At 37.4% G+C, this 12,653-nt stretch overlaps 1 protein-coding gene across 7 annotated transcripts in view; it reads right to left on the bottom strand.

Moving 5' to 3' along the window:
* The window catches only part of KIAA0825 (KIAA0825 ortholog), a 187,923-nt gene that overhangs the window by 101,125 nt on the left and 74,145 nt on the right, over positions 1-12,653 (bottom strand). For all 7 annotated transcript variants that reach the window (XM_070743021.1, XM_070743022.1, XM_070743020.1 and 4 more), the window contains 2 exons: positions 6,547-6,706; positions 5,283-5,435 (listed from right to left, as the gene is read on the bottom strand). In XM_070743021.1, coding sequence (XP_070599122.1) covers positions 5,283-5,435; positions 6,547-6,706 — 313 coding nt within the window. The remainder of the gene's footprint in view (positions 1-5,282; positions 5,436-6,546; positions 6,707-12,653) is intronic.

The raw sequence follows: 12,653 nt of genomic DNA, 5'->3' as shown, positions 1-12,653 counted from the left end.
TTCCTCATCTTGAAATATTTCCCATTAAGATTTTCTGGATAGCCAGCTGCTTACTTCTAGAATCGCTACTCATCCATTCTTAGTCATTCCACTTCCATAGATAGCAAGATTATTCCAGAGTTTCTTTAACAAGATTTATTAAAAGGGACAGGATAAAGTTACAAAATACTTAATAATTGAATATGCTTTTTGTTTAAATAAATTTCCTCACTCAGGTTCTGAACGCAGACTTACTTTTTCCCCACAATCCCTGTTTTGTGTTTCTAATAAAGTAAAAATATTCAGAGTTTAGGATACAGAAATCTCTCAGGATCTAAACATACTACTATATTCTTCCCGGCTCACATCCTTAAAAAAATTAGTGAAGAAAACACTTCCAAGAATTCCAGATAATATAAAAAATACAGTGGGAAAACAACAACATTTATTTATATTTATGTTTATATTTTTATATTGATTGATTGATTGGACTTTTATGCCACCTCACTCCGGGGACAATAATCTCTTTCTTTTTCTGTAGTGTCATTAGTAGAACAAGGCACAAGTTACCTATTATATCCAAAACAGCCCTAATATTAGTTGTAACCTGTCTTATGACAAAAAACCATAGTAAGCAATAAAGGTAGTAAAATATGTTATAACTGTGTGAATATTTTGAAGAAAAATCTGATAACTTGTTAACAATATCAATGTACTGTATCATTTTTATATGATAGCATAATCAAACAAAGCTTTATAAAAATCTCTTAGTTGCAAAGTTGAGGTAGTAGTATAACAAAGGTTTCCGAAGTTGTAGCTATTGTACAGTAACAATTGCTTGTCACTTGCAGGTTAATAGAGCAATGCAGTCCTGTCACACGGTGACTGAATTGTACCCAGAGTTGTCAGCTTTTGAAGGTCTTACTGTACTACAGTATTAATGAATGGAGGAATCAGTTGTAACAGCTAAAAATATTACCTACATTCCAAATTAAAGCCTAGTTTAATTTAATAATTTAGTCAAGCAATATTTAAGACAACAGAAAATCCAAAAGATAAATCTTCAGTTTGAGTTAAATTTATTTGAAATGAAACCTTAATCATCGTATGCCGCCCTGAGTCCTCAGAGAGAGGAAGCATACAAATCTAAATAATAATAATAATAATAATAATAATAATAATAATAATAACAACAACAACAACAACAATAACAATAACAATAATTACTATTATTATTATTATTAATCAGCTTAGTCAGCATTCAACTTTTTTTTAGAAATATACAATATGATAAAATATTTGTTCATTAAATGTTCAAACTAATTTTTGTCAATATTTTCAATTTTCTTTCTTCTACACTCTCAGTCTTTTGAGGCAGAATGAGTAAGCAAACAGATGCCACAAATTTTAGTGGAATGCTAATTTATTTTTAGATTTTTAATAAACACAATCTTGAAAAGTTGCCAGAATTTCCCTTAGCCTCTTCTTATATCTAACAGAATTAAGGAGAGGTCAGTTTAAGTTCCTTCTCACATTATCTCTTTCCCAGGAGTAAGTTATCATGTCTCCGTCCTTAACGTCTCATGCATGCATTGACAAGGTTGCCACTATTAATATTTCCTAGAAGGGGCATTGGTGTCATATGCCTCTTTTCGTAGGTTGGAACTATCATCCAGGATGGGTTAACCTCGTCCAATCAGCTTGCAGGACTGAGTCTATCAATTTTTATTTGAGGGCTCAGCCTTTACCTGGAATCCCCAGTTACGACGAAGGCAATGATCACAGACTCGACGTAGCCAATCAAAGATATGAAGAAAACAGCCCTACAATCCATGCCCAATTCCACTTGGGTGGGATTGGATGATAGTTTCATCCTATGAGACAAGGTGTATCAGGTAAGACCAACGTTCCTTCTCCATAGTGGATAGAACTATCGTCCAATATGGAACACACCCAAGTAATCCTAGAGAGGAAATGAGCTGGGTCTATCATTATCTTTCTTCATTGAGCACCTTCTGCAATACACTGGGTCCAAATGACGTCTCCAACAACTCAAAAGTATCAATCTTATAATGATGGATAAATTACGACAAAGTTGCACAGGTTGCTGCACGGTGGACCTCCTCAAGTGGTTCCTGGGTTCCCCATGCCACTGATGTCACCACACTATATGTGGAATGTGCTGTGATCCAAGCTGGCTGAGGAGTTCGTCGCTGAGGAGTCATATGCTGCAGCGATTGCCACCCAGATCCACCTGCCAACAGTAGATGATGACACTTTTTGTCCCAAGGAGGATAGCAGGAACGCCACAAAGAGAGACTCAGTTCTGCGAAAGGTTGCAGTCCATTTAATGTAAATACATAGTGCCCTCCGGACATCCAACTTATGCCAGTTTTGCCCCAAATCCTGGACTGGATTAGGGCAAAAATTTGGCAATATGCACTCTTGCGCCCTGTGGAACCATGGGGTTAATTTTGGGCATGAAGGATGGGTCCAAACAAAGGACAGGTTTTTATTTTTGTGGTAAAGAAAGCAAAAGTTCATAGATTTCATGATATCTAAAGGGAAATCAGGGCAGAGGGCATAATTGAGGAATTTATAAAATAAGAACTGGAAGAAGAATTTTTAGACTGTTGAGGTGACTTATATCCCCCTCAAAGTCAAATTTCAACAAATCAACATGAATTATTATATCAGGCAAATAAATAGATTTATCCATCTTGTTTTAATGTTTATGTCGATTTATGTTTCTTATGGAGTTTAATCTGCTACTTCTGAAAATAAAAATTTAAAATCTGGCAAGTATAATTTATGGAGATTTTTCAACAGTCCTTTGAGATATTTTAATATTGTCTTCTATAACAGAAGGGAGATGCTTGCAAATCAGAGACACAAATACTGAGTTGTTTGGTTCTTCTGGCAACTATAAAATGTTATCCAGGTGGCTCAGTGGTTAAACAATCTTAACCATTTTATTTTTTATTTAAATGGAAAATTCAAAGAGGATTTTTCTACAAAAGTAAAAGGAGAATCAAGATGAGTACCACTAAGATGAATTGATCCTATTTAATTATTAGGCCATCAGTTTACCCACAGAACCATCTCACACAGATTCTGCCAATTAATTTATATGCAAAGATCCCATTATTTGAGATTTGTGTCAAGTTATAAGAAATACTTGGTTGCTTAGGTAAGACCATAATGAGGGTTTCATGTTAAAAATAGGAGCAGGGTTGCACACAGACATTTTATAGAACACATTTAATAACCAAAATAATTTGGGACGTATTATATCCCCTCTGATACAATCCTCTCATAATTTGGGAACAGATTTACTGTTTGCCTCACATAGAACACCAATATAATAACTTCAAATCTGTGCTCCGTGTCAATTTTACTTGAAACCGTAATATCACCAAGAATGTTACACGCTTATATATTACTGATCTGGAGCTGCTCTGAATCAAGAAGATAATTCTCCATGAGATGAGATTGATCTAGATGTTGCAGCTAGTAAAACTGCCAAAAGTTCCAAGTTATATCGTTATAGGCATAAGGGGTCAAAAGAAGACAATAATCTTCTGGTAAAAGATCTATTGGCTTCTTAAGAATTTTTAGAAACTAATAAAACACCCAAAGCCTTAACTTTCAAACTAGGGAACAATACACAAGTAGTGATTAGTAGTGATCTCTCCATCACTCTCTTTCTCTCTCTCTTTCTTTCTCTCTCTCTCTCTTTCTCTCTCTCCCTCCTCCTTTCTCTCTCCCTCTATCTCGCCCTCTTTCTTTCTCTCCCTCTTTCTCTTTCTCTCTTGCTTTCTTTCTCTTTGTCCCTCTCTCTTTCTCGCTCTCTTGCTTTCTCTCTCTCTCACTCACTCTCTATCTCTCCCTCTTTCTTTCTCTCTCTCTCTTGCTTTCTTTCTCTCTCACTCTCTTTCTCTCTCTCCCTCTTTCTTTCTCTCTCCCTATCTCTTTCTTTCTTTCTTTCTTTCTCTATCTTATTTTCTCTCTCTTGCTATCTCTTTTTCTCTCTCTCTCTCTTTCTTTCTTTTTCTTTCTGTCCCCCTTTCTCTTTCTTTCTCTCTCTCTTTCTCTCTCCTGTTTTCTTTCTCTCTCTCTCTCTTGCTTTCTCTCTATCTCTTGTTCTCTCTCTCTTGCTATCTCTTTCTCTCACTTTCTTTCTTTCTCTCTGTCCCTCTCTCTTTCTTTCTTTCTTTCTCTCTCACTCTTTCTCTCTTGTTTTCTTTCTCTCTCTCTTGCTTTCTTTCTCTCTCTCACTCTTTCTCTCTCTTGCTTTTTTCTCTCTCTTGTTCTCTCTCTCTTGCTATCTCTTTCTCTCTCTCTCTCTCTTTCTCTCTCCCCCTCTCTTGCTCTCTCTCTTTTTCTCACTTTTTCTCTCCCTCTCTGTTTCTTTCTATCTCGCTCTTTCTCTGTTGCTCTCTCTCTCTCTCTTGTTCTCTCTTTCTCTCTTCCTTTCTTCTTTGCGGAGGCCGGCGAAGGTTTTTCTTATTTTGAATGTCCCTTTGATGCTTTTTAATTTCTTCTGGAACCATCCTTTCCGTTGGCCACTCTCACTGGTCGACTCAATTGTAGTCTGGGGCTTCAGTCCGAGCGCTTCTCCTGCTCCAATCTGTTCAAATCCGTTCCAGTCCGCGTCTTTGGCACTATCTTTCCCGCCAGCCACTCTCACTGGCCAGCTCAGTTGTAGCCTGGTTGTAGCCTGATGCTCTCATCTCAAACGCTGAACCTCTGCCACCAAACCATCGACCAACACCCGCCGCTCACACCTGCTGGCATTGGAGTGTAGAGTTCTTATTCTTGGCAGCCAGTTCGGGCTTTTCTTCTCCAACTCCAATCTGTAGCATCTATAGCTCCCCATCTCCCTGCCAACCTGCCGGGGGGGGGCGGGGGGGGCCACAACTGAGAGGCTCAGCACCCACCCATCTGTGGCAGGTGGGGGCAGCCGCGGCTCCCTTTCCTTCTCCCACTGCCTATGTCTACTGCTGGCGGCCATTGCCGTGGGTTTCTAGGGCGGGAACTGCCCCACCCAAGGAACCAATGGCACTGGCTGCCGGCTTGGCAGGAGGCGCCGGCAGTAGACATAGGCAGTGGTAGAAGGAAAGGGAGCTGTGGCTGCCCCCGCCTGCCGCGGGCTGGCAGGGGTATGGGGAGGTACGGATTGGATGCTACAGATTGGAGCTGGAGGCATTGGATTTCTTTTGTTAATAATTAATTTAATTAAATTATTAATTTAAACATTAAACAACATTAAACAGCATTAAGTACTTCATATAATGACTAACCTTGCTTAACACATTGGTACAAAACCAATGGTGCACCTGGAAAGGATCAAAAATAGGCTGTTCTTTGCTTCTTAACATTAGATATAAATGTCTGGTGTTTGCTGGATCTTCTTCAGATGTTTCTCCATAAGATAGCTGTTCATTCAAATAATCCTTAAAAAAAGAATTACAACTGAGTACTAAATACATCGGAGAAGAACAGAGGTCAGTTATGAAAATGCATGAAAGATTTAAATTCCTCCAATATATTTTTCAGAAAAATAATTGAATAATTGTATCTTTTGTATCTTAAATAAATCTTTTAGATAATTCACACCGATAGGATTGTGTCTATTCTACAGTATCACGAGGCATAGTGACTTCTCTGCTTGAGCTGCTTGAAACTGTGGCAAAGTTAGTAGTGAATTACATCAAAATTCCAACTTATTTATTTATTTATTAGATTTGTATGTCGCCCCTCTCCGTAGACTTGAGGCGGCTAACAACAATAATGAAACAACATGTAAGAAATCTAATATTTAAAATAATTAAAAGACCCTTATTTAAAAAACCGAACATACACACAAACATACCATGCATAAATTGTATAGGCCTAGGGGGAAGGGAATATCTCAATTCCCCCATGCCTGATGACAGAAGTGGGTTTTAAGAAGCTTACAAAAGGCGAGGAGGGTGGGGGCAATTCTGATGAGGACATGAGTGACTGTGATCAGTGACCCCCCGGTCCAAATGGGCTGCAACTGAAGTCAATTCAAAAATAAAATTTATCTTATTTACTCATTGGGCACATCTGCACAAAGCCGAAACAAATACATTGGGGGGGGGGGGGGTTAATCAATGATTTTGGTTGAAACGTTTACAGTTTTAAAAATACGTTCTGCACACATCCATATTCTTTTAATCATTTCATTAATCTAATTTCCCTTGAAATAAAATGGAAATTTAAAAAATAAATGGAAACAAAATTATTGTGCACATACTTACACAAATATATTTTGTGTCGGTTTTAGAAATCAGAAATCAGTTAATGAAGCATGACAGAGTCTATATACTAAATAAAAGGCATATAATGCCCTAAAATAACCTTTTATGGGGGGAAAAATGAAGAAAAGTTTAAAGGGAACAATGTAACCCAGTGAGCTATTGATTCAGGTACTGACTTTAGGAAGCATTATCACCTCCTTGAGTAACCCTTAGCTGCCAGCAGATGCTGCCTCAGGCCACTACACACCTAATTGCTCGGTAAAAAAGGCCGTTTCCCTACCTCATTGAGCTGGATGATGTGATAAATTTGCCTCAGGTATTCACTGCCACCTGGTTTGTGGCAGATATCCAAGGCCATCGTGTTTATTTTCTGCTCAGTCAATTCAAGCTCAATAGTTTTCTCTTCTGAGCTCCTACTATCTTTTGCAGTAGTAATTGTGCTAAAATGAAAACACAAGTATTGCAATATAAAACAATGAATATTGCCAAAAGATAGAGTATTAATCCATCAGACCAATTTTTTACTAGGGTACTTGTTCATTAAGAGAGGACACATTTTTTAAAAAAAACACAAGTTGTGAACAGTAAGAAGATACCTGCAAAGGTACATTTTTTCTCTTTTTTAACTACACTGATTTACACATTCACTGATTTGGGCTCTTCAGTCCTTACAGTGTGTGATTATATGATAAAATGATTGAAACACAATTTTGCAAAAGTCCTTCAGTGTAGTTAAAAAAGAGAAAAATGTAACTTTGCAGGTATCTTTTTACTGTACACAACTTGTGGTTCTTTTTAGAAAAATGTGTCCTCTCTTTATGAACAAGTACCCGTAAAAAGAAAACATAATACTTCAAATTAAAAACATGCTTAACTCTCCTCACTTTATGAAACAGTATCCTAATAAAAAGAAAACATAATACTTTGATTTAAAAACATGTTTAATATAAAAATATAAGACATTTAAATGCTTTTTATTATTCTTAACCAAAAAAAGTACATTTTCGGTAACATAACCTTGGTATCTTATTTTATTGCTTTATTTTAAATTCTAATTAACACACCGCACAAAAAGTCATTATATTAAATGCAGCTTTTAAAATCTTTTTTTAAAAATCAAGTTATTACAATAATTTTATATCAATTTTTAATTTGGGAAAGCAACAGTTTTAACAAGAGCTTGTACCTTTTTGCAATTGATACCTGGGCTAGTTTACCTAACTATCCCCATTCTAATATTAATTCAACAGATTATGATCTGATTATAAATTTTAAACCGTATCACAGCATTGCATCCATCCTCAATTAGCAATTTAGAAACTCCAAAAGCTATTATAACATTTTTAATTATAGTAGAACCGATAGTACAACATCTCAAGGAAAACCAAGTATGTATTCTTAGCTGCACTCTAACATAAGTCAACTCAGAATTAAGCTTCATTAAATTCAGGTGGGCCCATTCTCAGATAAACTTACATAGGACCATTGGCATATATATATAAGAAACACATTTAAGTGCATTTAAACCTATTTGCATGACAAATTTACATGCATAGAATCCAGTAATTAATATTACAATCTAATACATCATTTCAGAATATTCAAGGTAGTGAATAATTTGAAATTATAGTCACTATGATTTAATTCTGCAGATATATTTGATCTAAAAGTTCCCAAAGAACTGTATCTTTACAAGCATAGCAAAATTAAAAAGTAGTGTTTTGAAGTTGTATAGTAGCTGAATGTTATGTCAAGCTGCTTACAGGATGACATTGAAAAAGTTGAGGCCCTCTGACAAATGACTGTTTCAGTGTCAGCACACAAACTGTATCCTTTCCTGTCCATCACTGTGCAGGTGAAGCAAATGATTGGATTCAGTCAGTGTTGTGATTAATGAGTTCCTCTCTAGATTTGGGACTGCCTATCAATCATGTCATTAGGGAGAATGTGCCCTGAAAGAGGCAGACCTCAGCCAAGGAATAACTGCATTCATCTTAATCTTTATATGCACCCAGTCAGGCAACTCAGGGTCACCATAATGAAAAATAATAATGTTCGACTCAACAAATTACACTGAAAAGCAGACATTTCTTTTGAGACTGTATTCTCCACAATCTTAGTTGACAAGTTATAATTGGGGGGGAGGGGGTGTAACAATAAAGTGAAGGTTATTTTAATAATAGTTTAATGTCCAAGACAGACAATGAATACAATTGTCACTTTTCCCGTAACTCTGACCACTATTTCTACGAATATGAAATGTATGTCTGTTAATTGTAGTATTTTATTAAGCTAAGTTTACATTCTTCAAAATAAAATCAAAACTACATTTGATACTTTCATTTTCTTAACATGTGCAAAAATATACTATACCGTTTATAAAAATATGCACAATCAAACTTAATAAATGTTTCCCGAGGATAGGTTAAAAAAGCAATATCCTAAATATGTTCCATCTTTTTTTGCTTAATTTTTCCTGGTTTAGATGAAAACTATCTGTGGGGTTTTTTTTAAGTACGGTAGTCATTTATTCAAAATGGAATTGTGCCAACCAGGGCACACAGTGTCATATTTCCAAAGACTCTTTCCTTGTCTGAGGAAATTAGCCCTAAACAAGCGAGTTTCCTACGGAAAGATGCTTAACACAGTGTTTCCCAACCTTGGCATCTTGAAGAGATCTGGACTTCAACTCCCAGAATTCCCCAGCCAGCATTCGCTTAATAGTCATGTTTTTTCTAGCCACACCCATGAATGGACATCAAAACAACCTATATTTGGATGAATGGACAATATAGGAACATCATCTTTAATAACAATGAGTTCCAAGATTATCACAGAATTCTGCACTAACACAATTGCAATGCTGGACTTTTGAGATGGCACTATAGGCCCATCTCTCACTTCTCCCCATAACTATGGGTTCTCAAACTCCTGTATTATCAGACCCTCTGCCTAAAGACTCTGATCACTGAGTAATTAAATTTTTGTATTATATATTATTTTGTTTTAAATGAAACTTAAATTTAAAAAGTAATTGTTTTAAGTGAGACTCCTAGCTAAATGCCAAATGTGTGCCATTATCTACTGAGCCAGAAAAGATGGCAAAGAGGAATCTTAAATTATCTTGTTAAAAGAGATCCTGGCTCAAGTACGAATCTTGAAGTCAATCCAGCAAGATCCAGTTGAGCTTAAGAATAGTTTTTATAGAAGATACAAGAAAAAATATATGTATGTATATGTGTATGTGTATGTATATATATATGTACATGTATATAAACACATACACATACACACCAATTGTTATGTCTATCCAGAAAGAGACATGCGTAGGCTGGAAACAATTCAAAGGTTTATTGAAACACAGTGAGGTAACGGTTACTGGAACAAGTCAAGTACAACAACATGGCTGTGCCTGGCAGCTATTTATATCCTTGCTGCCACGCTGAGCCAACCAATCCAATTTCTGTATTTTCCCGCCCAAAGAATAGGGGCAGTTACTCATATCTAACTGTGCTGTAGACACAACACCCCTCCCCACCTGGTTTGCACCTATAGAATCGCCAAAATCAAACACAACTGAATGGATATCATCATCATCATATACAATCAGTATAAACAGGAGCAGAAAATAAAATAAACCCCTTTAATGACCATCCCGATAATTACCCACTGATAGCAAATTAAAGACAAGCACCAAATGAATTGATTCAACTGACTACTCCACTTTTTTTCTCCCAAAGTAGAACATTAATACTGATACAAGAAAATGTTCACGGTCCTATGAGTAGCTCGATTATAGCGGAGAAAATTTAACTTTGGTGGATGCTTCACTTTTTTCCCCCTTCGTCTAGAGATTTTCAATGTTCAGAAGTAAAGACTTGTGCTTTTATTTTGGACACAAATTACTTTTCCTTAAAGTACGGCAGAATCCACTGTTGTCAAGCCTGACATGACTGAATGTACTATGGAAGATTCCATCAACTTATAATTAAATTCTCTCACCTTCACAGAACAGTATGTCTTCAAATTAGTGGTGCAGCCACAGAAGCCACAGTAGAAGAAACAGAATGAATAGAATGAAATGAAAAGGTGAGAATTCTATGGGTTGCTCTTATAATAAAACCTGCAAGCAGATTATCCTGCAAAAAAACTGGCAAGAACTATAAGCATCATCAGTGTGCCCTTCCCCGAAGCGCAGGAGGCCAAGGATTCTTTTCTGAGTGAGAGAGCACTGCCTCATCAGACACACTTTTGAAATGGTGCTTTATGGCTCCAGGATGAAAGTAAATCACGTTGAATCGCTTGAGCTTAAATTATGTTACCAAACAGGAATGTGCCTCAGATATTAAACCACCTCCTGATATATAACCACAGTAGATATTTAAGCAATAACCAAAAATACATCTTTGTGAATTTAACCCTATATCACTAATACAACAATCTATTCACTTGGGACCTTTCACATATATAAAGCACACTGGGAGAATTCAATGTACAGTGATACCTTGTCTTACAAACTTAATTGATTCCGGGACGAGGTTCTTAAGGTGAAAAGTTTGTAAGACGAAACAATGTTTCCCACAGGAATCAATAGAAAAGCGATTAATGCGTGAAAGCCCAAAATTCACCCCTTTTGCCAGCCGAAGCGCCCGTTTTGCGCTGCTGGGATTCCCCTGAGGTTCCTCTCCATAGGAAACTTCACATCCCGACTTCTGTGTTTTTGCTATGCTGCAGGGGAATCCTAGCATCTCCCAGCATTGCAAAAACGAGCGTTTCACTGGCAATGGAAGTCCGGAGGTGGGGTTTCCCAGTAAAGGGAGCATCCGTGAAATCGCAGCATCGCAAAAACACCGAAGTCCTCGAAACCCCACCTCCGGACCTCTGTTTTTGCGATGCTGCGATTTCACTGAGGCTCCCCTCACTGGAAAACCCCCTCCGGACTTCCGTTGCACCCATTTTTGCGCTGCTGGGATTTCCCTGCAGCATCACAAAAACACAGAAGTCCTGCTGGGATTCCCCTGAAGCAGCGCAAAAACAGGTGCTATTCTGGCAATGGAAGTCTGGAGGCGGGGCATCCCAGCGGCGGCGGTGGGTTTGTAAGGTGAAAATAGTTTGTAAGAAGAAGCAAAAAAATCTTAAACCCCGGGTTTGTATCTCAAAAAGTTTGTATGATGAGGCGTTTGTAAGACGAGGTATCACTGTATTTATTTGGGAAATAGCCAAATTATCAATACACCACAAACCTCAATTATTTTAATAGGAAATCTTAGTAGTCTACTGTAAAATAAAAAGTACAATGAAAATTGCATTAAGCACAAAAAAATGCAAAACGATTTTAAAAGTTAGACCTGGTGAGAAGACAGAATATTATATTTCCCCTAAAAGAGAAATAGAAATCTTAAGCAAGTTAGAAACTCAGAACTTCAACTCCCTCTCCCTGTACCTCAAGCAAATACTGTGCTGGGACAGCTTTAGAAATGCAGATTTGGTAATGCATTACTGCCTGCAGGAAGGTCTGGCTCTGAACAAACATAGGGTTAGCCTTCAGCCATAATAGGAATTGAGCAACAAGGTTCTTCATTGCATCAGCACCTATAAAGTTAGCTATGACCTCTGCATTAGCCTCTGTGAGTATGACAGCAACCAATAGAATACATGCCCTTGCCACAGGAACAGGAAGCTCAAGGGCAATGGCCAAGAGAGATTATTTAAATCTTCACTCCATGTGTTCAGCTGAAACAGGACCATGTGCTGGATGGTTCTGCTCCATTAAACCATCTTTCCAATCAGCCTCCATGTTTTCAGTGTCTTTCTGTCTGCTTGGAACTGAACCAAATGGATATTTTTTCCAACACTATTTTTTAGTTTAATCTGCCTGGATCATCAGATCTCTGTGACTCAATATAATTTACATCTTTACTTAAATCAGTGGTTCTCAACCTGGGGGCTGGGACCCTTTTGGGGGTCCAAAAACAGTTTCATGGGAGTCGCCTAAAACCATGGGAAAAAGACAAATTCCTCACCTTCCTGACAATCAGCTTAAAACTCTGTTGGGAGAATTGGTGCTACACTTATGGTTAGGGATCACCACAACATGAGGAACTGTATTAAGGGGTCACAGCCTTAGAAAGGTTGAGAACAACTGCCTTAAACCTTGTTTGGCAGAAAGAAAGAAACCCAAAGATACAGAAGCATAGCAATGCATATACACACATTTACTTCAAGGGACCAAGGATTTGGGAAATGTAGTAAGGCTTTGATTTAAAGGCAAAAACCCTTCTAAAACAGAAAGACATGAGAGAGTTTCAAAGATGACCAGGCTAAATATAGCTGGAAGGGGAAGAAGTAGGAGTATAGCCCATTAAATAATTAGAAAGATTTGAATAG

The sequence above is a fragment of the Erythrolamprus reginae genome, chromosome 2, assembly GCF_031021105.1.
Source record: "Erythrolamprus reginae isolate rEryReg1 chromosome 2, rEryReg1.hap1, whole genome shotgun sequence".
Taxonomy (NCBI): Eukaryota; Metazoa; Chordata; class Lepidosauria; order Squamata; family Dipsadidae; genus Erythrolamprus; species Erythrolamprus reginae.
This window is presented reverse-complemented; position numbering and strand designations above follow the sequence as displayed.